This window comes from Perognathus longimembris, chromosome 17 (assembly GCF_023159225.1).
Source record: "Perognathus longimembris pacificus isolate PPM17 chromosome 17, ASM2315922v1, whole genome shotgun sequence".
Lineage (NCBI taxonomy): Eukaryota > Metazoa > Chordata > Mammalia > Rodentia > Heteromyidae > Perognathus > Perognathus longimembris.
This window is the reverse complement of record NC_063177.1, coordinates 14,914,450-14,940,372: the sequence shown is the minus strand read 5'-3', so window position 1 is coordinate 14,940,372 and position 25,923 is coordinate 14,914,450. Positions and strand designations below refer to the sequence as shown.

At 44.6% G+C, this 25,923-nt stretch overlaps 1 protein-coding gene across 1 annotated transcript in view; it reads left to right on the top strand.

Moving 5' to 3' along the window:
- The window catches only part of Usp22 (ubiquitin specific peptidase 22), a 28,346-nt gene extending 6,922 nt beyond the window's left edge, over window positions 1-21,424 (top strand). The window contains exons 2-13 of the mRNA XM_048365257.1: window positions 1,300-1,432; window positions 4,272-4,385; window positions 6,020-6,121; window positions 6,996-7,165; window positions 10,093-10,240; window positions 12,448-12,553; window positions 13,916-14,074; window positions 15,793-15,919; window positions 16,758-16,849; window positions 19,633-19,695; window positions 20,144-20,293; window positions 21,007-21,424. Coding sequence (XP_048221214.1) covers window positions 1,300-1,432; window positions 4,272-4,385; window positions 6,020-6,121; window positions 6,996-7,165; window positions 10,093-10,240; window positions 12,448-12,553; window positions 13,916-14,074; window positions 15,793-15,919; window positions 16,758-16,849; window positions 19,633-19,695; window positions 20,144-20,293; window positions 21,007-21,049 — 1,407 coding nt within the window. The 3' untranslated portion in view covers window positions 21,050-21,424. The remainder of the gene's footprint in view (window positions 1-1,299; window positions 1,433-4,271; window positions 4,386-6,019; window positions 6,122-6,995; window positions 7,166-10,092; window positions 10,241-12,447; window positions 12,554-13,915; window positions 14,075-15,792; window positions 15,920-16,757; window positions 16,850-19,632; window positions 19,696-20,143; window positions 20,294-21,006) is intronic.
- Window positions 21,425-25,923: the final 4,499 nt, after the last annotated feature.

Here is a 25,923-nt window from a genome sequence, read left to right as displayed (position 1 = left end):
TTTTCTGTATATATGGTGCTGGGGAATTGAACCCAGGGCCAAATGTATACGAGGCAAGCACTCTTGCCACTAGGCCATATCCCCAGCCCCCAGCGGGTTTCTTGAACAGGGTTTTTACTCTGTAGTCCTGCTGGCTTGGAACTTACTATGTATCCCAGGCTTGCCTTGATCTCAGTCCTCCTACCTCACCCTCCCAAATGCTGGAATTACAAGTATGCATACGCACACATCTACTGTGATTCTCTTTTGTTGTTGTTGGTTGTGTGGCTTGAACTCAAGGCCTAGGTGCTCTCCCTGAGCTCTTTTGCTCAAGGTTAGTGCTCTACCACTTTGAGCCACAAGGCCACTTCTGTCTGGTTTCTGAGTCCCATGGAGAGTTTTCTGCCCAGGCAAGCTTTGAGTTACGATCCTCAGATCTCAGCCTCCTAAGTAGCTAGGATTACGGGTGTGAGCCACCTGCGCCCTGCTGTAACTTCTTTTTCTTTCTTTTTATTTTTTTGGCCAGTCCTGGTGGGGCTTGCACTCAGGGCCTGGGCTCTGTCCCTGAGCCTTTCTTTGCTCAAGGCTATAATGCTCTACCACTTGATTTACAGCACTACTTCTGGCCTTTTCTGTTTATGTGGTACTGAGGAATTGCAAGCACTCTACCACTAAGCCACATTCCCAGACACCCCCCACCCTGCCGCTATACCTTATTATTTTTCATGTTTGTACTCAAACCATGCCAGAAATGCCCAGTGGAGGATCTTATTGCTGGCCCCTTTCCACAGATCCCCTTTTGTGCTGTCAGTCCACATGATGTAAGTGTATAGAATTATTTACCACTACACTCCTATTTGCTGTGGTTTAGTTACTAGTTTTCCAGTGTCTCTTTGTTAATAAACTGTTCCTTTGTCACGTTCCTATCTGTATTGCTCTATTTCATGTCTCTCCTGTTTTTGTTTTGCTTCTAAGCTACTAAACTTGCTGTGCTTTTGGACCCTGTATTATCAAAGGAATTGCGGCAAGATGTGAGTTACTAGTCTGGGGCACCTGTCAGGACCAGGAAGGAGAAGTCAGCATATGTTCAGTAGCTTAATGGCTTTTACTTGAGCATATAGGGTAGGTATAAGGTATATGGTTCGAGCCAGCTAGTTTGGGTTAAATGAAGTAAATTACTTTTGGAAGAATTAAGTAATCAATAGATGATGTTTTAGAGCAGTAAGTCTTGGAGAGAAATTTCTTGTGCTTTCTGCTATTGCTGCCCTTTTCTCTTTGAGAACTGTTGCAATACGTTCTGCTTATTCTCTCTAATTTCAGGCAAAGTCCTGCGTCTGCCATGTGTGTGGTGTCCACCTGAGTAGGCTTCACTCCTGCCTGTACTGCGTTTTCTTTGGCTGTTTCACAAAGAAACACATGCATGAACATGCGAAATCCAAGCGGCACAACCTGGGTAAGAAAGATTCACCCTGAGGCAGGAACAGCTTTATTTTCACTTGAAAATTGACTTGTTTTTCTGAAATGGCTCATGCCGTTCTTCTGAAGCTTTATGGGAAAATGAAAGAGAGAAAATGAACTCAAGTGGGTCTTCCTTAAGTTTTTTTTTTTTTTTTAAATATTGGTGGTAACATTTTACATAATCTTTAATTAGTGCTCCATTAACATGCTTTGAAGTGTTGATCTGAACTCTTTCCTGCTTCCTTTGGTAATGAATGTCAGATCCTCATCTCCCCCCCACCCCTTGTTTTTTTGCCAGTCCTGGGGCTTGAACTCAGGGCCTGAGCACTGTCCCTGGCTTATTTTTTCTCAAGGCTAGCACTCTGCCACTTGAGCCACAGCACTACTTTTGGCTGTGGTACTGAGGAATCGAACTCAGGGCTTCATGTATAGGAGGCCAGCACTCTACCACTAGGCCATATTCTCAGCTCCCTTATCTTCCCTTTTTTTTTTTTTTTGGCCAGTCCTGGGCCTTGGACTCAGGGCCTGAGCACTGTCCCTGGCCTCTTCCCACTCAAGGCCTGCACTCTGCCACCTGAGCCACAGCGCCCCTTCTGGCCGTTTTCCATATATGTGGTGCTGGGGAATCGAACCGAGAGCTTCATGTGTAGGAGGCAAGCACTTTTGCCACTAGGCTATATTCCCAGCCCCCATCATCTTCCCTTTTTGAAATACAGTTAGGAACTTAACTAGGCAAGATTTTACAAAAAAAATATTAAATGTAATGCATTTGGCCTTTCCTACCTGTAAGTTCATCCAGACTCAGAAAATGTTTAGTAAAAAACTTGGTTCTGTACTGAACATGTACAAACTTGATTTGGTCATTCTCTAAGCATATAACATCTAATTACATAGCATTCACATTAGGTTTTATAAGTAATCTAGGAAATACAGGAAGAAGTGTGCTGGTTATTTGCAAATACCATGATGTTCTATGTAAGGAGCTTAAGCTCTGCAGATATTGGTATGGGGTATATGGATATCTTAGATCCAATAATGAGGGATGACCATATTGGGTTTTGACACCAGTATGGGATTGGTCATATATAATGACCTTCTATTGTTTTCAGCAATTGTCATTATTTCTGGTAACACAGGTTCATAGAAGGTAACTCAGCATTGTATGCCGTCAAGATAAATTTGCCTTTTATATACTTAAATTCAAATTCATCTTTCATTCTGGAAATCACATAAAACACAATTTTACCCATCTTATTTTATTTATTTATCTGTCTATTTTTGTTGGTCATGGGGCTTGAACTCTGGGCAGGGTGTTTTCCCTGAGCTCTTCAGCTCAAGACTAACACTCTACCCCTTGAGCCACAGTGCCACTTCTAGTTTTCTGGTGGTTAATTTGAGATAAGAGTCTCATGGACTTTCCGGCCATGCCAGGCTGGCATTGATCCTTAGATCTCAGCCTCATGAGTAGCTAGGATTACAGGCCTGAGCCACTGGTGTCCGGCCTCATATTTTATTTTATTATTATTATTATTATTAGCCAGTTCTGGGGCTTGGACTCAGGGTCTGAGTACTGTCTCTGGCTTCTTTTTGCTCAAGGCCAGCACTCTACCACTTGAGCCACAGCACCACTTCTGGCTTCTTCTGTATATGTGATTCTGAGGAATCAAACCCAGGGCTTCATGTATACAAGACAAGCTCTCTACCACTAGGCCATATTCCCAGCCCCCCTCATTTTATTTATTAACAGTTGCCATTAGATTTTTTTTTGTCTTGTAAAATATTGCTTTAGGTTAAATACTTATGAGGTCTTTGGGATGTATTTGTGTGTGTGTGTGTGCGTGTGCATGTGCGCATGCCTGCACACAAGGTAGTACTGGGGTTTGAACTCAGGGCCCTGCACTGCCTCTTAGCTATTTTTTTTAGCTTCAGGCTGGCAGTCAGTCACTTAAACCACAGCTTTGCTTCCAGCTTTTTTTTTTTTTTTTTTTTTTTTTTGCCCTGGGCCACATAGTTAGGGTCAGAGTCAAAACTTTTTCCTCCTCATTTTTCTTCTTTTCTTTCGTTCTTTTGCCAGTCCTGAGGCTTGAACTCAGGGCTTGGGCACTGTCCCTGAGCTGCTTTTGCTCAAGGCTAGCACTCTATTACTTGAGCCACAGCACCATTTGCAGCCTTTTCTATTTCTATTTATGAGGTACTGAGAAATCAAATCCAGGTCTTCATGAATGCTAGGAAAGCACTCTACCATTAAGCCACATTCCCAGCCCCTCTCATTTTCATTAGCATCAATTTAGTTGTACAAGGGTGTTTTGTTCTCAAATATACATAGATCACCCGCTCAGTTGTGAGGCTTGAACTCTGGGCCTGGGTACTGCCCCTGAGCTCTTTAGCTCAAGGCTTGTGCTGTGCCACTTGAGCCACAGTGCCACTTCTGGTTTTCTGGTGGTTAATTAGAGAGAAGAGTCTCATGGATTTTTTTGCCCTGGCTGGTTTTGAACTGCAATCCTCAGATCTCAGCCTCCTGAGTAGCTGGTGGCTTGAGCCACCTGCTCCTGGTTGGCTCATTCTTCTTTTAGATGTCCCAGTTTGACAGAAGCAGATTCCTGACATTTGAGTTGGGTCCTTTGTGAAGCATGGACACCTTGCTTCCTCATTCATTTTCTTCAGTTGTAGAAGCCTCCAGAGCTCACATGACCTCATCCCGCCTGAATCAGAATATCTGGGAGATTCAAGTGTTGTTACTAGAGAGAAGGGAGATGCTATGATGTGTGCAGAACACTCAACTTCATGATCAACTATTGACTTTCTGTGCTAAGTTGTGTGTTTCCTCCCCACAGCCATTGATCTGACATATGGAGGTATATACTGCTTCTTGTGTCAGGACTACATCTATGACAAAGACATGGAAATAATTGCCAAAGAGGAACAGCGGAAAGCTTGGAAGATGCAAGGTTGGATTCTGCCTAAACTTACCTATCTGCTTTGTTTCTTAACCTTGAGGTTCCTTCAGGTCTGTTGAGAGCAGAACTCAGCAAGAGACAGAGAAATACCAGGACTTCAATGGGAGTCAGAAGTAGTATCTATTTGTCTGTTCTGGGGGTGGGGGTAGAGTCAGTTTGATGATAGAGATCTTCCAGGGGCATACTCCTTCCCTGAGGCACTGAACGGGGAGGCAGGTAGGGTGAAAGCCACACAGGTACCCACAGCATTGCTTTCTAGGGCCTTCCTCTTGTCCAGGTCCTCTAGAAGCTATGGCTTCTGTGAGGGGCTTTGCATGCCAGCATTGGCATTCTTCCTTTTATTTTATTTTTTTATTTTTTGGGCAGTCCTGGGGCTTGAGTCCTGTCCCTGGCTTCCTTTTGCTCAGGGCTAGCACTGCCACTTGAGCCACAGCATCACTTCCAGCTTTTTCTGTTTATGTGGTGCTGAGGAATCAAACCCAGGGCTTCATGTATGCAAGCCAAGCATTCTATTGCTAAGCCATATTCCCAGCCCTTGATAATTTTTTTTTTTTTTTTGGCCAGTCCTGGGGCTTGGACTCAGGGCCTGAGCACTGTCCCTGGCTTCTTTTTGCTCAAGGCTAGCACTCTGCCACTTGAGCCACAGCGCCACTTCTGGCCATTTTCTGTATATGTGGTGCTGGGGAATCGAACCCAGGGCCTCATGTATATGAGGCAGGCACTCTTGCCACTAGGCCATATCCCCAGACCCCCTTGATAATTTTTTTGAGAGCAGAATTATTTGGTGATCAGAATTATTTTTGTGATTAATAGGTCATTTCTGGAAAATAATCTCTTCGACTTACATTTTTTATTCTCATCTCCCTCAAAACTTAATACTGTCACTACTACATGTGGGGATATTATTTTTTTGTGCAGAACACTTAAACCATAGAACTGAGAAATGCACATTCCATATTAAAATAGAATTCTTCCAAAGTCATTCTGCATTCTCATCTGATTGATGCTTGCTCCTTAAAGTTTACTGACTTATGCACAAATCTTAGACAATGTGAAGCAAGTACCTCTAAGCCAAGAAGATATGTATTAGGATGAAGGATTATGCTTATTAGCATTTGCACCAGCATTGTGTTGGGTTTTAGTTTCTTGTGGGTGTAAAGGCTCTTTAGCAGGTAGATTGCTGGGGACAAAACCTAGGGTAGGTAAGTGCTTTCCTACTGAGCTATGCCTGAAAAGTGCATTTTCTCTGTCAGTCTCTATTGCTCAGAAAATCCTCACCTCAGTTGCCAAGTAGTTTCCATTGGAACTGAAGCTCCAATCTTTGTACCCAGGGATTATAGGCATGTGAAGAGACAACCATCTTGCATTGTGTTGAGAGGGCATTGATGTGTGGTGTTGCTTTCCTTGTTTCAGGAAGTATATCTTGTTCCTGGACATTTGCTGAGAGAAACTCCTTTTAGTAATCTGTCTCCTGTCTATAGGAGGGTGTTAGAAAGTCCTAAATCATGGGTTATGAGTTATGAAATAACTGATAAATAGCACATCACTGCAGTTCTTATTTATAAATGCACACCATAAGATTTAGCTAACAAACAGCACCTGGAACTGTCCTTTATCTGCATTAGGCGCTGGAGAGAAGTTTTCAACTTGGGAACCAACCAAACGGGAGCTGGAACTGCTGAAGCACAACCCCAAGAGGAGGAAGATAACCTCCAACTGCACCATAGGTGGGTGGAGGATAGTGCATTAAGTATGATTGTTTTTCATTTCTGGCCAGGTGTCAGATAAACGTAAATCTGTAGGTTTTATAACATTATGTGATTCTATTTGAAACTCCTCTTCCCTGTTTGTCCTTCATGGATTTGCTTACTATTGGCATTCAGGTCTTGAGTACCTGCTTTCTGCAGACACAGAAGACAGTGGCAGAGACAGTCACTCCCTGTGGGCACATGGAAAGGATGCAAGCATATTCTGACCAGGTTGATCTTTAGAGAGATAAATAAAGATGTTCACTGAATTGCCTAAAAAAATAGAGTGCATTTTAGAATGATTTTGAAAAGCAATGTGGGTTATTAGGCTTCATTCTTGCTTTTTTTTAATGGAAAATACATTTTGGATAACTGTAAACCTAAGTCAAAAGGGCACAATGATGGTGAACATTCCTCATTATAGTTCATATAAAAATTACAGCCATGATTCATACCTGTAATCCTAGCTGCTTAGGAGACTGAAATCTGAGGATTGTGGTTCAAAGCCAGCCTGGATAGGAAGGTTCCTGAGACTCTTATCTCTAATTAATTACCAAATAAATGAGAAGTGGAGCTATGGCTCAAGTGGTAGAGTGCTAGCTTTGCCGGAAAAAAGCTCAGGGACAGCACCCAGGCCCCAAGTTCATGCCCCAGGACCAACACACACACACGCATGCACACGCATACGCACACGCACACACACACACACACATACACATACATATATTGTATGGCTTCTTGAATGCATGGATAATGTGATTATTTAGATATAGAAGAAGTTTTTTGGGATTTGGCCCTGTTTGCCCATAGCTCAGCACACACATGACTCTGTTCTTGATGGCTTCCTCTGCAGGCCTACGTGGGCTGATCAACCTGGGGAACACGTGCTTCATGAACTGCATTGTTCAGGCTCTGACCCACACGCCACTCTTACGAGACTTCTTTCTGTCAGACAGACACCGTTGTGAGATGCAGAGCCCCAGTTCCTGCCTGGTCTGTGAGATGTCCTCACTCTTCCAGGAGGTGAGCACCACTGACTTCGGGGGTGAGGTGGTTCGGTCACTGCTTTCTTTACCTTAAAAAAAACCACAAATGACAAAATTTTAGAACATTATTTAGTAACATATTTAGATGACATTTGTCTTCATAAACACTGATAATTCCACACGTACATACTGTGCCTGTGGACCCACACTGGCCCCTTCCCCATTTTGTTTTCAAGGAAAGTGGGTGCCAAGCCTTCCCATGTGCATTTTATCAAAGGTGTCTCTTTATGAGCCTTAGCACTGCACTGCTGGCTGTTTGCTTGGTCCATCTGTAGCTATACTTGTGATGTTCCTGTCTACATAAAACCAAAAGTCTATCCTAAAGCTCCATAGTGCCTCAGGATTGAAACCTACGTGGCTGGGGCCTCAACACCTACCATAGCAGTGGTCTCAGACCAGATTCTCAGAACTGAAGTAGCTCAGTTACCCCAAATCCAAAATGTTCCAGTTTCAAAAATTTTTGAGCACATAACACCATGAGTAGAAAGTTTCAGCCTTGATCTGTAATGGTGCAGTATATACACATTTTGTTTAATAGACAACATGGTATAAGATATTAGACAAAGGGCTGGGAATGTGGCCTAGTGGCAAGAGTGCTTGCCTCCTATACATGAAGCCCTGGGTTCGATTCCCCAGCGCCACATATGTAGAAAATGGCCAGAAGTGGCGCTATGGCTCAAGTGGCAGAGTGCTAGCCTTGAGCAAAAAGAAGCCAGGGACAGTACTCAGGCCGACCGAGTCCAAGGCCCAGGACTGGCCAAAACAAACAAAGATATTAGACAAAAATGCCTTCAGACTGTGTATAATTGAATTTTGTATTTAAACTTGGAGTCTATTTCCAATACCTCATTATGTATATGCAAATATTCCAGAATCTGACACATCTCATCCCAAGCCTTTTGGATAGTGAATACTTAGTCTTTATTGCATGGTCTTGTGCTGATGCAAGCACCAGGCTCTGAGGCTTCGCTGTGGTCTGGATCTCTGGAGCTGTCCTCAGTGCCCATGCAGAGCGCTTTTCCTCTTAGTTGGTGTAGAAATTTGGCCTTTTGTTGGATCTGCTACATACTCTTGTAGGTATTTGCTTTATAGCTAATATGAGAACTCTGAATATTTGTAACTTGCAGAAATTCTGAATTAGTTTAAAACACTTTCAAAAATGAGTTCTAGTATGGCTAGGTACTTGGTTCTCCTCTCCACCCTCATCCTGGGACTTGAACTCAAGGCTTGGGCGCTGTCCCTGAGTCTCTTTGTGCTCAAGGCATTAATACTCTACCATTTGAGCCACAGCACCACTTCTGGCTTTTTCTGAGTAGTTTATTGGAGATAAAGAGTCTCACGGACTTTCCTGCCTAGGCTGGCTTTAAACCACGATCCTCAGCTCTTGGCCTCCTGAGTAGCTAGGATTATAGTCATGAGCTACAGGCACCCAGCCATACTTGGCTCTTGAGTTATAGCATTTATTTGTTGATCAATGAGTTTGTTGTGTGCTTTAGCTGCTTCCTTATTCTGTCTTTTTTTTATTTTTGGCCAGTCCTGGGGCTTGGACTCAGGGCCTGAGCACTGTCCCTGGCTTCTTTTTGCTCAAGGCTAGCACTCTGCCACTTGAGCCACAACGCCACTTCTGGCCATTTTCTGTATATGTGGTGCTGGGGAATTGAACCCAGGGCCTCATGTATATGAGGCAAGCACTCTTGCCACTAGGCCATATCCCCAGCCCTTATTCTGTCTTTTGACACTCTTAGTTCTTTTCTTTATAGATGGCAGATATCCCTTTTTGAAACATTTCAGACCATTCAGAACTTGGGAATTTTTGCATAGACCTTACTGCTTGGGAATTCTAAATGCAAAAATCAGAAATGCTCCAAAATGTAACAAAGTTTGTAGTGAGTCTGTTCAAAAGAAGGTTAATGCTGGCTCAAATGGTAAAATCTAAACTGTTTATGTCCACCCATCTTACATGCTCCTGCTTTTGTGTCTGAACAGGCAGGAGCCTTCTGAGTTCTTAGTTGGGTAGGAAGATGGGACTGGAGGTGAGGCACTAGGTCTGGTGTCTTGCAGTTAGTGGACAGGCTTGGTCGCATTGCATTGGCTATGAGCCCTGTGTCCTATGTGGTCCTGGGACAGTGTTTAGTAGCGCTCCTGTAGCTGATCCCTATACAGGTGTGTGCTGTTCAACAAGGCCTGAAAGGGTTTGGCTGGCATAGTCCCTGGGCTAATATTGGGTATATTGAGTCACTTCCATTTGCTTTCATCTTATATTATCAAGTCATTCATTATGGGGGCTTATCTGTAGAAACTAAATGATGGGAAGAGAGAAATTCCCCCATAAACTGCAAGTCCAGTGAATACAAGTGAAAATTAAAAAACAAAACAAAACAGGAAGTGGTGCTGTGGCTCAAGTGGTAGAACACAAGCCTTAAAGCTGAAGAGCTCAGGGACAGCACCCAGGCCCATAGTTCAAGCCCCACGACTGACCCCCCAAAAAGCATCTATTTTTTAAAAAAATAAAAAAAGAAGAAAGAAGCTGGATGCCAGTGGCTCGTGGCTGTAATCCTAATTACTCAGGAGGCTGAGATCTGAGGATCACTGTTTGAAGCCAGCTTGGAGCAGGAAAGTTTTAGATCCTTAATCTCAACTAACCAACAAAAAGCCTGAAGTAGAGGTGTGGCTCAAGTGGTAAAGTTCCAGCCTTTTTAGCAAAAAAGCAGAGTTCATTGCCCTGAGTTCAAGCTTCATACTGGTACCAAAAAAAAAAAAAAAAGAAGAAGAAGAAGAAAGTTAGAGAATCCATTTTGTCAAACTAGCCATTACTCAGCCTTGGCAGCTGTTGGATTTGTGTTGCGTGTGCTCAGGTTTAGCTTGTGGTCCCACTAGTTCTTCCCTTTCCCTTTCTTTGAGCAGTTTTACTCGGGGCACCGCTCCCCTCACATCCCGTATAAGCTGCTGCACCTGGTGTGGACCCACGCACGGCACCTGGCGGGTTATGAGCAGCAGGATGCACATGAGTTCCTCATCGCAGCCCTGGATGTCCTCCACCGACATTGTAAAGGTGGGCCAGCTACTGTGCCTTCTGCCTGGTGCCAGATGGGTCAGAGTGTATTGCTTTGAAGGGAGGGCTATGGGAGGCCATGTGTGCACAATCTGACAAATGATGTTGAAGTATGCTGGTTTGTGATATACAGGCCATTTGATCCTATTTTTTTCCTAATAAGAAAAAAATGCCACAGTTGCCTCAAGGAAATTCTCTATAATCTATTTATTATTGATCATCAATTTTGGTGTTTATAGCCAAATCTGTGCTTGAAGTGATCCTCCTGCCTTATCCTTTTAAGTGCTGGGATTAAAGGTCTGCACCACACCACATTTAACTTTCCATAGTTCTTTAGGCTGTGGTGTGTGTGTGGAAATACTGGGATTTGAACTCAGGACTTCACCACTGAGGCATGCCTCCAGCCATCCATAGTTTAATTCTAGAGAAGAGGAAATAGTTTGAAGTGTTCTCCTTATTCCTTGCTGGGATATAGCAGCTTGCTGTGGGGAGCAGCAGAGAGCAGGATCTTTGGTGATTATCAGAGTGAACACCGAAACCTTTCCCACGCCTTCCTTTAGGCCTCTTGGGTATCAGATCTGAGGCTTCTGATTATCATTCGTCATCTAAACCATTTCTCTTCTGGTCAGTCATCCAAATCCTACTTGAGAGTCTCCAGATTGCCACCCTAAAATTATCAAGTAGGGGCTGGGAATGTGGCTTAGTGGTAGAGTCCTTGCCTAGCATGCACGAAGCCCTGGGTTAGATTCCTCAGCACCACATAAACAGAAAAAGCCAGAAGTGGCACTGTGGTTCAAGTGGTAAAGTGCTAGCCTTGAGCACAAAGAGGATCAGAGATAATGCCCAGGCCCTGAGTTCAAGCCCCAGGATTGGTTAAAAAATAAAATCAAAGAGCTGAGAACCGGGAGCCTGTTTACCTGCCAGTGCTTGCTGACCACAGTCAGATTCTCTCAATATTGACCAGAGGCTTTTTATTTTGAAGTCTCTCTTAGGATCTCACTGGACCTTAGCTGTTTTTTTTTTTGTTTTTTTTTTTTATTTAATAGCCCCACAGCTTAGTCCAAGGGTGTTACCCCTTAGAAAATTATTGGGGTGTGTGTTGACAGTTTTGGGAGTGCAGCAGTTCTGGGGGCTGTGGGAGATTTGGACCCTTGAAGGGTAGATGTTTCCCCTGCCTTCATCATAGTGGAGTTCTCAGTACTGAGGATCTGTGGATTTCAGTATGGACTTAGGTCATACTCCTTACTCATTGCCTAGGTGTGTTCAGTAGGTCAGGTGGAGGTCAGAGGGTGCCACTTCTGCTCTGGTCCCAGGTGATAGCTGAGGCCTCTGATCAATATCCCACATCTGAGAATGTGGTACACTGACTGCAGTAGTGAGTTAGCTGCCCCCTTGTAGGTCACTGTGGCTCTAGGTTACTACAGCTAGATCTAGACAGTATCCTCCTAGCTAATTTTTTCTTTTTAAATTTTTAATTGCTATTATAGAGATGATGTACATACAGAAGGGCTGCAGTTACATAAGTCAGGTAATGAATACATTTCTTTTTTTTCTTTTTGCCAGTGCTGGGGCTTGAACTCGGGGCCTGGGCACTGTCTCTGAGTTTCTTTTGCTCAAGGCTAGCACTTTACCACTTGAGCCACAGCATCACTCCAGCCTTTTTTTCTGTTTATATGGTGCTGAGGAGTTGAACCCAGAGCTTCACGCATGCTAGGCAAGCACTCTACCACTAAGACACATTCCCAGTCCAATTAGTGCTTTTCTTTTTGGACAGTGTCACCCATTCTCTTGCACACTCTGTTTTTCCCTCCCATCTTCACGCAAAATATTTTTTTCTGAAAATGGAACCTTTTAAAGAACAAAGCAGTTGGCTTTCCTTGTACCCTTCTATTTCTCTCCAGCCAAGCTGAGGCCATCGTGTGTCACACCATGTGGCCAAAGACATGTTAGGCTATCTCACTGGGAAAATACTTACTCAATTATTCTGTATATAAAAAAGGAAGTCCATGGCTTTGCCCAGTTTGGGGGGGCATCAGATGTGCTCTGTTGCCAGGTAGAAGAAAAGGACATTTTCCTAAGGGACAGAGAAAAATGCCAGCTCTCCTGGCTTTCTCCTGCCTTTGCTGGGTAGATGTGGGGACTTTGTACCTGTTGTCTTAGTGTGGTACAGAGATGGATGCTAATCACAAAGCTGTGCTCCATCCCAGGGGATGACAATGGGAAGAAGGCCAACAACCCCAACCACTGCAACTGCATCATTGATCAAATCTTCACCGGTGGGCTGCAGTCTGATGTCACATGCCAAGTCTGCCAGTAAGTGTGTCCATCCAGCTGGCAGCCACCTGTACTGTCAGAATCTGTCAGGGTCGTTCCAACATGGTGTATTTCCCAGTTGGCATAAGTATGTGCTCTGACAAGTGTTTAAGTCTAAGCCTAAAGCTTAGAGACCGAGCTTGGATATTGATTGCTGGATAATGTGGTACTTATAGCAGAGAAGAACTTGTACTAGCCACCAGAGGAAAAACAGTTTTGTTTAAATAACCATGCCTTGTTATTTGTTGAGATGAGGTAGCTCTTGTAGAAAAGTCACAAGAGAAATGAACAGATTGCCTGAGTACTCAGGGCATGGGAGAAGTCTTCCCCTGAGAGACAGCTTGTTCTTGTCCATATCCAGCGGGGTGTTTTTGGAATTCTCCCTCACATATCTCTCCTTTCCTTACATTCCTCAACATGGGGAAGAAAAAAATCCAGCTTCCTTCAGGAAGGGCTGGATCATAGAAGGCAAACTGTTGGCTACCATTCTTCACAGGATATTTTAATTATTTTGTGATTTCCTTTCCCATTTGCCCTGATATAGTGTCCCTAGCCTTTTCGGATATAGTTTTTGCTTAGTGCTCAAGCTTAAGACTCAGAGTGAGAATTTAAGCCACTTGCCTCCCAAGGCATATTCCAGCTCATTTTTTTTAAAGACTCTAGATATCTACCCAAATCATTCAGATTCCATAATGGATTGGGACTTGCATTCTATAGGTTCTAGAGCCATATCTTTGTGTACTAACACATATGCAGTTTCCTTTCAGTAGTAAAGTTCACTTGGGGCCTTGGCCCTGAACAATTTAGAATTACCTTGCAACCCTTAACAACTGAGTACTATTGGCAGGAGATTATTTCAGATTTATGTCCTGTTTTATTATATTGAATTTCCTATTTTGAATTATTTTCTTCTTAAATATTGTAAACTAAATCTCCAGGTAGCAATCAACCTTATTAGATAGAGTATTTCCTATTCCTTGGGGTCTGCCAAGCCTAGACTGTGCACCCTGGAGGGAAGGGATGGGTTTCTGCTTTCACTACTAGACAGTACCCTATTTCTGGGTAATGATGAGTGGTTCCCAGATACAGTGAGATAGATCCAGGGATTCAGAGCCTTTATACCTGGGGCTTAGGAATTTCTCCTGTCTCCAAACTGCCTATCCGGGAGTGGTCTTCTGGGTTGGAAGCCATCCCTGGGGAGGTTCAGGACACGTTGATGTGAGTCCTCCTGCTTTGTCCAGTCTGAGGTGTCCTTGATAGAAGGAAGAGTGTGGCAGAATATTGGGGTACCCTCCACAGAGGCTCTTTGAAACGCTATAGAAGGCACCAGTCTTCATGCATTTTCATTTCCTTTCCCTACAGTGGAGTCTCCACCACCATCGACCCCTTCTGGGACATCAGTTTAGACTTGCCAGGTTCCTCCACCCCATTCTGGCCTCTGAGCCCAGGGAGTGAGAGCAGTGTGGTGAATGGGGAAAGCCATGCATCTGGTACTACCACGCTCACGGACTGCCTGCGGAGGTGAGGCGCCCAGCCCTAGCAGGAAGCACCATGTCTTGCTCACAGAAAGCCCTAACTTTAGTCTGTCACTTTTTTCTATCTGGTTAGATATTTCTGTCCACTGACTAAATCCCAGCCACCCACACTTCATATAGATGAGCAAGGGAGCACTTAAGGTGCCACATTCCCTAGGATTAACACCTGTGGTGTTCTACATTTATAATCCTTTTTTTTAAAAAAGGTTATTAAGGTGTTGAACAGAGGGACTACCATTTCATATGTCAGGTAGTGGGTGCATTTAAGTCCCCATATCAGTATAAACAGGTGACAGGATGTGAGGTACTTTTACTGGTCTCAGAGTTTCTGCAAGATAATTATTGTCGAGGCAATGCATTCTGTAGTGGAGCAAAAGGTTTTGGTCAGCAGAACAAGAGCTACCTTTTTTGCCTTTTAAAATGTACCAACATTGGGCTGAGCGCTAGTGGCTCATGCCTATAATCCTAGCTATTCAGGTAGTTGAGATCTTAGGACTGCATTTCAAAACCCACCAAAGCAGGAAGGTCTGAAACTCTTATCTCTAATTAACTACAAAAGGCCGAAGTATAGCTGTGGCTCAAGTGGTATAGTGCTACCCTTGAGCAAAAAAAGCTAAGGAATAGTGTCGTGCACTTCAGTTCAAACCCCAGGATTGGGACAAATAAAAAGATCATTTTAATGGGCAATATATATTTTTTGCTTTTTTCTATGGAACCTTGCTACCACTTCCACACAGATTTCTTTCCAGATACAGTTAAGAGCATATACATTTTCCTCCTCTTTGTCTTCTGACTCGGCATCTTCCTCCACAGTTAATAGTTGGCATCCATTAATATTCTCAGGCCTTGAGCCATATGGGCACTGATGGTTCATGCCACTCATGCAATTCAGGAGGCTGAGATCTGATGATTGCAGTTCAAAGCCAGCCCAGGCAGGAAATCTGTGAGGCTCTTATGTCCAATTAACCACCAGAAAACCAGAAGTGGTGCTGTAGCTCAAAGTGGTAGAGTGCTAGCTTTGAGTGAAAAAGCTCAGGGGACAGCGCTCAGATGCTGAGTTCAAGCCCCATGACCAACAGAAAAAAAGAAAAAGAAAAAAGACCATTGGTGGTCTAATTCAGAAACCTCAAGAGAAGTCATTGGCTGTATAGACATTTTCAGAGTTTCCTGTGTGACATGACTTGGACTGCCTCTCTTCATTACCTCTCTTCAACAATGTGAAGTTCATTCTTTGAGTAGCCCCTAAACTTACCATTCTTGGGGTTAAATGTGCTCATCTTCACCATTGTGCACCATATAGTGATAATCTTTGGTGGCCTGTTCAAAACTGAAAAAGATAGTTCTGGGGCTTCAGGGAGCTCATGTTGTCCTATGAATCATCCATGGAGTGGTAGCACATGCTTAGGAAAAGAGAAGGCAGAAAAAGATAATCACTACTGGCTCCCACGAAGAGACTTGCAGGTCAGAGTTACTCCAGGGAGCCCAGACCTTTCATTAAAAAAAAAAAAGAAGAAGAAAAAAAATTTAAAAGAAGCAGGGAAACAACTTTTTAATTTTTCATTATGAAATTATAAACCCACTTAATTATAGATGTGTGTTTTTAGAAGAGAAATTAACCCACTAAAAGTGATTTTAAAAAATTACCCTTTTCCTCCTGTCCCCTACCATAACCTAAAAACATTGTTTCATTTAAATGCCTTGTAGATTTACCAGACCAGAGCACTTAGGAAGCAGTGCCAAGATCAAGTGCAGTGGTTGTCATAGCTACCAGGAGTCCACTAAGCAGCTCACCATGAAGAAGCTGCCCATTGTGGCCTGCTTTCATCTCAAAGTGAGTTTCCCAGGAAACCAGCCATAGTGGCAAGCTAGAGTGTGACCTCAGCACAGCTAGAGCCTACTGGCATGGGGCACAGAATGCATCCACACTGACTGACAGTAGGGAGAGATGCCAAAGAAGCATGGGTCGGGGACAAGGTGTGATTCCTATGCTCTGCAGTTTGTTGCTGAGAGGTCTGGTCAACAGAGGTCTAGCCTCCTCATACAGAAGAGGGTATATCCACTGCTTAGGAGAATGGGGGTAGGGTGGGGGAGTTTACTACTTCTTCCCCCAATTTCCCATCTCCTTCTCAAAGTTTTCTATTTCACTTAAACAATATGGTCTGGTCAAGAGCTGACAGGCTATTTCTGACATGAGTCAGGTATTAAATATTTGTGGCTTTAAGAAATACAAATGACTTCTCTTGTACATTCTTTATTTTTAATAAGTGTAAAATACTAAGCCAGAAGTAGTGATGTATGCCTGTAATCTTAGCATTTAGGATCCTGAGGCAAGAGTATCTGATGTAAAGGTCAGGCTCAGCTTTATAGACCTTGTCACAAGGTAAAGAAAAATGGGGTAAAAAAGAAACCTTTAAGCTCTGGAAGTGGTCACATTATAGTTCAAAAATTAGAAGGTGCAGTGTTTCACATCTCTAATTCCAGAACTTAAGTGGCATAGGTGGGGGGATCATGAGTGAGTCAGTCTGGACCACTTGGTAAGACTCTGTATAAAAAATGTAAATAAAAGAGCTCAAAGAAGGACCTTGGAGAAAGCCCATTCAAACTTCCATCCCACTCCCACTTAGTCTTCTTTCCTTTTTATTTTCTTTCTCCTTTCTCCATTTCTGTAGCGATTTGAACATTCAGCCAAGCTGAGACGGAAGATCACCACATATGTGTCCTTTCCCCTGGAACTGGACATGACACCTTTCATGGCCTCCAGGTAGGAACGGGTTAGTTTGACTGGATCTGGTGTCCTGTGTGGGTGATCTCAGCACCAGGTTTCTAGGTTGAAGCCATCATATCAATTAGTAAACTTTGCCTCACCAAAACCTAGTTATTTGTCCAAAACTTATTCAGGATGCATTTTAGTGAGCTATTTTTCCTCCGATAGCCAGTTTATTCTTTTTTTTTTTTTCAAATTTAATATTGTTATTATAAAGGTGATATACAGGGGGCTGGGGATATGGCCTAGTGGCAAGAGTGCTTGCCTCGTATACATGAGGCCCTGGGTTCAATTCCCCAGCACCACATATACAGAAAATGGCCAGAAGGGGCGCTGTGGCTCAAGTGGCAGAGTGCTATCCTTGAGCAAAAAAAGAAGCCAGGGACAGTGCTCAGGCCCTGAGTCCAAGCCCCAGGACTGGCCAAAACAAAAAACAAAAACATAAAGGTGATATACAAAGGAGTTATTATGTTACCTAAGTCAGGTAAAGAGTACATTTCTTTTTGAACAATGTTACCTCTTCCCTTTCTCTCAGTTTTTCCCTCCTATCCCTGCCCACAAGTTGTAAAGTTCATTTTCAACATAGTGTCTAGAGAGTGCCACTGCAGTATTTGTTTATCCTTTGTCCTTCCATTTCCAAGGCCCAACCCTCCCCCTCCCAGACAAAACAAAAAGAAAAGAAAACAGAAACAAAGTAAAAAAAACCCTCTTGTTTCCATTTCCTGGAGTTCATTTTGATAAGTATTATTTTATATGATCAGAGTTGAGTTTTTCTTCAGCAGTCTTCTTTCAGCATTCCAGCTTATGAACTCATTCAGGTGAGGTGACAGCCAGATGGCAGTTTTAGTTAATGAGAACAGATAAACATGGTTGATTTTGCAGTGGTGGTTTCCATTTTCCTTGATTTCAAATCAAGGAAAGACCACTTAAAAATTTAATCCTCATGGCTGGGAATATGGCCTAGTGGTAGAGTGCTCGCCTCATATACATGAAGCCCTGGGTTCAATTCCTCAGCACCACATAAACAGAAAAGGCCAGAAATGGCGCTGTGGCTCAAGTGGCAGAGTGCTAGCCTTGAGCAAAAAGAAGCCAGGGACAGTGCTCAGGCCCTGAGACCAAGCCCCAGGACTGGCCAAAAAAAAAAAAAAAAAAAATTTAATCCTCAGTTGTGGTTCAAAGCCAGCCCAGGCAGGAAAGTCCATGAAACTCTTATCTCTAATAAAATTACCAAAAAAGCCAGACCTAGCCTTGAGCAAAAGAAGCTCAGGGACAGTGCCCAGGCCCTGAGTTCAAGCCCCAGGACTGGCCAAAAACATCCAAAAGTAAAAACAAAAAACCCCACCCGTGATGCTTACTAGTATATTTGTTTCCTCTGCCTTGTAATCCACAAATTTAAAGGCTTAAGACACCAGAAAATTTTGTTAGGCAGGGAGCAATTAGGAGAATTAAAGTCTGATGCCAACCCAGACCTTTTCCCAATCCCCCCAAAAAGGTTACCAAGCTTATCTCAATAAGGTCAAGGCATGTATGCCTGTCATCCCAGCTATGTGGGAGATAATTGGTAGGGTCTCTGCTTGAGGCCAGCCCCAGGCAAAAATAGGATACCCTATCTGAAAAATAACTAGAGCAAAAAGGGCTGGGAGTGTGGCTCAAGTTGTAACCAGCAAGGGTAAAGCCCTGAATCCAAACCCTAGCACCTATTCAAAAATAATACTTTTCTCACAGTTCTAGAGGCTAGATACGTGAAATGGGTCTACTTTGGAAGGGTCCAAGCAGGTCCCTTGCCTTGGCCCTGTGGTCTCAGGGCCTCCCCTTGAGTCTGTGTCATATCTCCCTCAGCTTTTCTCTCATAAAGACACTGATCAAAGCTAGGTGCCCATGATTCATACCTATAATCCTAGCTACTTAGAAGACTGAGATCTGAGGATTGTGATTTGAAGCCAGCCTGGGCAGTAAAGTCTATGAGACTCTTATCTCTAATTAACTACCAGAAAAAGAAGTTGCTCAAAGTGGTAAAGCGCTAGCCTTGAGAAAATAAAAGAGAGGAAAAAATCCCAACAAACTCAGGGCCTGGGCATTGTCCCTAAGTCCACAAAGTGGACATTACCTTTTCAGAGGCCAGAGTTCAACCCAGGGTACTATCTCACACAGATTGGCTGTTACTAGTTGTAGGTGCCCTCTTTTGCCTTTGTGGTTCATAGGTCACTGTCCCAAATAGAACGTGTCAGTCAGAATTTCAGCTCTGTCTTCAACCTGCCCTGAGAAACAGGGCAGCCCAACCATTTGTTCACGTGTCCAGAGAGTAATAACTCTGTTGCTGATGTCAAGTTCTCAGGTCTTAATGCCTTCTACTAACCATAACATGGGCAAGCACATTAGACAATACTGGGAACTGTCTAGTGGGAACTGTCTAGGTTGTCAAATGGATTTAACTTACACTCTGCCTTAGGAGTCAGGACAACCAAAACTCCTTTCACACAGCCTGCTTGCAAGCTCCTGGGGCAGCAAATGGCCCTTGGTCCCACTTAGGAGTAGACCCTTAATAGAAATGCCAGGGGGCCACTGTGTTGTTACATGGTTTGCCTTACAGCCTAAACCTGTATCCTCACAGCATGGGCAGCTTCTGCCCAGAATGTAGTTGTTAGAGCTGGGAAGCATGTCAGCTCCACTCTCTCGTAGCCCCCACTACAGGTCCTCAGTGAACACTCACTATCGTTAGAGCCTTGAGTTTCCGATGAGTGACTTTCAACCATACTGAGTTTTACTGTGTTTTGTTACAGCAAAGAGAGCAGGATGAATGGGCAGTACCAGCAGCCCACAGACAGTCTCAACAATGACAACAAGTACGTGGTGCTTGGGGGCTTCTGGGAATGAACAGGCTTCCTGGACTTGTGGGGGAAGTCTGCCTACTTTGGGGTACAAGGACCAGGGATCCATGTGATCGTAGTATTGGGAAAGGATGCTTCTCCCTCTGAAAGCTTTCTCCCAATCCCTGCCCTCTTGGGACCTTTGTGGTGATCAAGGTTCTGCCTGGAAGTACAACCTTTTGGCCACCCTGACAAGCCTGTTCCTCCTGTTACTGTTGGGCCTGCTGTTGATCACTCTTGCCATTGGTATCAAAGGAAGGTGGACAGCTGCTGACACTCTGTCCACTAAGTACAGTTCCAGGAATTAGCTGACCTGAGCAAGGCAGAACTGGCTCTCCCCACTCTGATAGTTTGTGGGTTACCTACTGTACTGTATGGTTTCCCACACACCATCAGCAGCCATTGTTTCCTCACTCTGTACCAGGTATTCCTTGTTTGCTGTAGTTAACCATCAAGGGACCTTGGAGAGTGGCCACTATACCAGCTTCATCCGACAGCACAAAGACCAATGGTTCAAATGTGACGACGCCATCATCACCAAGGCCAGCATCAAGGATGTGCTGGACAGTGAGGGGTATGTCCATTGTGTGGGGCTGGAGGGTCCCTGCAGTGGCAGCCCCACCCCCTCACATCTGACCAAAGTCAGACTAATCTTGTCACACCTCAGGGCATTCACCTTTATCTGATGAAGTGACTAGGGCTCTTCTGGAGTAGGATGTTCCTGTGAGGTCATGGAGAGAATGTTCCTAACCAGAGGCTCTGTAGTGCCCCTTTAGCTCAGGGAATAGCTGATGCCCCATTGTCTTGACCTTGTACTGGGCACGTTGGTTATTTTGTTCATGACGACCAAGGGAGCCTTCTCATCATCCCCTTAGTCAGCAGGATCCTCAGGAGACTAGGGAAACCAGCCATCTAGGCACTTGAAGGATGTCACCATGGTGCTCTGAGCATCGGAAGCCCCTGGCAACATTTCAGAGGAGAGTTTGTAACAGTGGGCAGTGAGGAAGGGTAGGCCCCACATGAGACAGTAGCTGTCATGACAGGACAGGTGATGGCAGAGAGTGCATAAGAGGTCTGGCAAGTGGCTTAGTGGGAGGTCATGCTGTGGTGATGGAGATAAGACAGTGTCTCCCAGACAGTGTCTCCCAGCCAGATGGGACTCTTCAGGGACTATGAGAAGTCAGATGAGCTGTGGGCTGTGCATGCATTCTCATCTAGCACTGACTGCTTTGATTTTAACATTTTAGACATCAGAATTAAAACCTGCTTCCCCCTCTGCCTCCTCAGGTACCTGCTGTTCTACCATAAACAGTTCCTGGAATACGAGTAGTCTCCTCCACTTGTCAGAAAACGGAGGGCGACGAGTTGACAAGTCTCCCAAGATGATCCCCTGTTCCCCTGACCACATGACACCCTGACACCCCTCCTGTTCAGACATGCCACATTCAGGGCTCCTCTGCACATAGGAGTTATGGTGTCAGGGTGGACACACTGTGGAGCAGAACTGTCCTGTGTCCTGGGTGGGAAAGGAGCTTTGGGGCTCTGTGGCAGTGTCTCCTGTCTCCGAAGCGTGTGGGAGATGGGGACGGTATCCTCAGTGCAGAGCAGCCCCTGCCTGGTGCTTCATTTGGTAGTCCCATGCATGCGGTTTGAAAAGGCTCCTGCCATTTGGAAATTTTGGGTCCATTAAAGCTGTAAAGTAGACACAATGGGTGTGTAAGGTCAGGAGCCGTGAGCGCTTTCTTCTCTCTCAGTGGGGTGTGGTACTTAATGCATGGAGTGTGGACTCCAAGCCTCCATTTATCTGCAACTGTAAAGTAGCCCTAGAGCCCAAGGATCTGAGGCCACAGAGGGGCTCAAAGCACGTGTGTTTGGCAGATGACATAGCATTACCTGCATGTGGAAACATCAGCACAGATGTTCTCTGTTTTCTAGAAATAGGCATTTTCTTATCTCTCCTTTTCTTTTTTTTCCACAATGGTGAATTTCATACATGTAATAGTAGCAAAGTGGATGATTACCGAGTTTATACTGAAATCTAGATCGTTCTTCCTTCATTCTGAGCGTGTCTTGCTTTTTAATTGGTGCCGTTTTGTTGCTCCCTCCCTCTGCCCTGCTTCCTGGGTTTAACAGCAGGCAGCAAGAAGAGAACCAGGCTGGAGCTCAGGAAGGCCTCTGGTTACCTTAGTCTTTGGAGTAAATGGAGTGTTCTCCAGTGGTTTCTTCCTTCCATTTTCCTTCCTGGTCTTTGGATCCATTCCGTGTCCTGGGCTGCTCAGTTGCTGTGGTGGGATTTGGAACTGAGTGGACCCCAGTGGGGACTATGTTGCGTCACCTTGATCATGTGCCTCACTATACCATTGCTGATTTGAGTTGCAGCCAGAACAAAATGAGCTCATTGACAGAACTGGTCCAGGAAAAATTATTTGTAATATATCTTGCATGTTTCTTTCTATCAAACACAGACTTATATTGTCCGTTTCTCAGAAATTATTACCTGAGCATTTAGGGGCAGAAGCATTGTTTTAATCTGGTTTTGTGAACTATGACCTTCAGCTGTGCTGGTCCTGGCAACCCTGTCTGTAGTGTGCTGCAGTGTCTTTGTCCTGGGAAGACAAGAACCAGCTATTACAGCTATTGAAGGTTTGGCAAGCATTTCTCCTAAGAGCCAGATAGTGTTTTAGGCTTTATGGGCTGTGTGGTCTCTGCCATAGATAACACTGAACAGTGGCTGTACCCCAATACTTCTTCATAGCTGGGCGCTGGTAGCTCACGCTAACTAGGATTATTATAATCCTAGTTATTCAGGAGGCTGAGATCTAAGGATCATGCCTCAAAGCCAGACCAGGCAGAAAAGTCCATGAGACTCTTATCTCCAATTAACCACAAGAAAACTGGAAGTGGTGACATGGCTCAAAGTGGTAGAGTGCTAGCATTGAGCACAAGAACTCGGACAGTGCCCAGGCCCTGAGTTCAAGACCCATGACTGACAAAAAATACATATATTATATATATATATATATATTAAAGATCTCCATGGACTTTAGAGTTTGAATTATGCATAATTTTCATGTGTCAAGAGATTTTGATTAAAAAAAACTGAAAATGAGATGAATTTTCTTAGCTGATAGCCTACACAAAAGCAGGCAGGCCACACAAAAACTGACCTAGCTTAATAGCTAGTTACGTTGTGGTGGGGTAGTAATGGCAGGAGCTCAGTAGCTCAATTGGTGTAGGAAACACCAGAACATTGGGAACAATGGTCATGCTGTAGGGCTGTCAGATGGCAAAAGCCTTCTGTAGTACTGTTTTAAACATTAGCCTGGTTCATTATCTGATGCATTTCTGAATTTAAAGAACAAAGCTAAAACATGTTTTGAAGTGAGCATTATTGGAAAAATATGAGTGGGCCCAGATTTTCAGGTATGGCTTAATGTGCTCTCTGTGTGTTTGTGCCAGAGTGAAAATCTTCTGGAAGAGAACTTTGGGGCCTTGTGCTTGCTAAACAGGCGCTCTCTCTTTGAGCCACACCCCTAGCTGAGATGTTCTTTTATTTGGGAACAAATCTATCAGAAAGGAGGCTAGCCTGGGTGGCCTGCAGGCATCTGGTCTGGGAGCAGACAAGGATACAGGTGGATGTGCCAACCGGCATGCTCCCTGTTCCTGCCCTTCCCATCTCTGCTTGTGTTCAGAGGTGCCAGCCATTCTGACAACATTAAAAGTAGGGAGAGGGAGAAATTTGTCTCCAGTAGGTGTTATTTTAAACTCATATCCAAATTAATTCCCTTCCTTCATTGTGGCTTTGGTGCTCTAAGCACTTGGCTCCACGTTTGCTGTGGCAATGCCACAACTCCAAGGGTGCCGTGCACCTGCTTTGCCTTGTTCTCTGCCAGGGACCTCAGCATTGCATTCCATGTTGGCTTTCCCTTGTGAGGAACAATATTGTCACATGGTAGCTTTGGGAATCTTCTTTAACTCCCCATCTGGCTGTTAAGTCAGGAAAATGGTTTTTTGGGAATGACCCTATATAGGTTCAGATGTCAAACCTCATCTTGCTACAGAGGTTCTCTTTGAGTTAAACACCCCTCCATCCAAAAAAATACACATTTGTACCAGAATATTGAAAAGAATCTGTTTCAGGGGTGTGGGCTCTCATGTCAGAACGTCACAGTAGACACATGGATTTGATGTCTTCAGGTGGGTCCTGAGCAAGGTAAAGTACAGTAAGCATGGGTGGCCAGAGGACAGAGCAGCCCAACTCCTCTGTTGTACTCTCCTTGGTCTGGGCATTGGCCTTGTGCTGGGGGCCTGGGTCCTGCCAGGCACTGGGATGGGCACTGGAGCTCCTTTTATCTGCACCATGTATACCTGAGTGCTCTTGTATCTTGGCTTGGTTTGTATGCTCTTCCATGTGTAAAATCGCTATTCTTTTGACAATTCAAGTGATTGTTTGGTTTAATATAACTCTGAAAACAAAAGTTGTAAGAAAAAATTCCAATGATTGTGCTGTGGTTGGAAATTTTATTACTGAGATGTTTACATCTGCCTTTCCCTGTCATTTTGAGGGACTATTTGACTCTCCTTGATAGCTTGTAGTCTTTCCTATGTCATAATAAAGCTACATTTTATTCTGAAGTTGGCCAGTTCTCATTGCTAACAGAACCAAAGGGAGAAGCTGTGGGCCATGCCGACTCCACTTTGCGCTTCACTTGAGGGGTCCAGTGCTGTTTAACATTGAGGATTTGGGCTTTTGGGCTTCACTGTGCACAAGTTGCCTGGGGAACTTCAAGCGCGGGAATTTGCAGAGCAGGATTGGGTCATACGTCAGTAGCAAACTCCTGAGGGGTGAGAGCAGCAGGTGTAAATGCCTAGGCTGTAAGTTTTCTGTAAGCCCTGCCACTGCTCAGTGATGTGGCAAGAACAGTTCCCCAGGGCCTTGGTCCTGCTTGCTCATTTTCAGCTGTGTATGGGGAGTGCAGTGTTGATGGGATGCTGATACTGGCCAGCGGAGCAAGCAGATCCATGCCCAGATGTGGCTTTCTCCAAATAAAAGCAATCCATTTCCTCTTATAGAATAGGTCCCTGCACAGTCATTCTGCTGGTAGAGGGCAGACTAGTGCTTCTGGGAAGTGATGTCCACCTATGGGTCTAGTGGACATTGTTGTTGGGGCTGGAACTCAGGGCCTGGATGCTGTCCTTGAACTCTTCAGTTCAAGGTTAGCACTCTACCACTTGAGGCACCGTTCAAATTGGAGATAAGAGCCTCACAGACCTTCCTGCCTAGACTGGCTTTGAATCGTGATCCTCAGATCTCAGCCTTCTGAGTAGGATTGCAGGTGTGAACCACCAGCATCTAGCCTAGTGGGCATTTGTTAGCACCCAGAAGGGCTTTGGTAAGGGGCAGGAATTTGAAATGAAACTTGTTCAGTCTTCATTCCTAGTGAATGGCCACTTTGTTCATGGGCCCACTGAGCAAGTACAGGGGCTGAGGAAAGAAGCTGGCCACACCCACAGGTCATGGCTTTGTGCCTACCTGAATGTGAGTGACCTGTAGGGATTCTGTGTGGGAGGTGGCGGGGGTGGGGGGGGCACAAAGGGAACTGGTACAGACATCTATCTCTACCCATGTTAACACATCTGTCAGGTAGTAGCTCCTTGTGTGTGGATGTGGGTCAGTGTCCCAGCCCTGCCATCAAAGATGTGGGCAGCCAGATAGACTTGCTCCAAGTCTACTCCCCAGAGGATGGGTCTTCATCACTGACCTTCAAGACCTTCACCAACTCGTGGGATTCCATCTACTCTGCCTCTTTCCCTCTGTGTCCTGACTGAAACATACCTGACTCCTCTGGCCAGCTTCCAGAGAACTGTTCAGATGAAGTAGCAGGGTTGTCTTGGACAAATGGACAGGGTTTTTCCTCCCTAGGCTTGAGTCCAGACTGGGGCCTGAAAGTCTTTTGGCAACATAGCCACAGAGGCACTAAAGGAAACACCCTGGTCCTGAGCCAGATACCTTTTGTGTAATCACACCCTGTTGCTGCTTTTTGGAGGATGTGCTACAGCCATTTGTAAATCCCATAGCTGAGCCTGGGGAGGTCAACCTGTGCTTAGTGCCGCTGTCTTTGGAATCCCAGCCTGCTCAGTCTGGGGTCAGTTTGGAGGACTCCCTGGTGGGAATGTCCCTGCCTCCTTGGATTCAGCCAGATG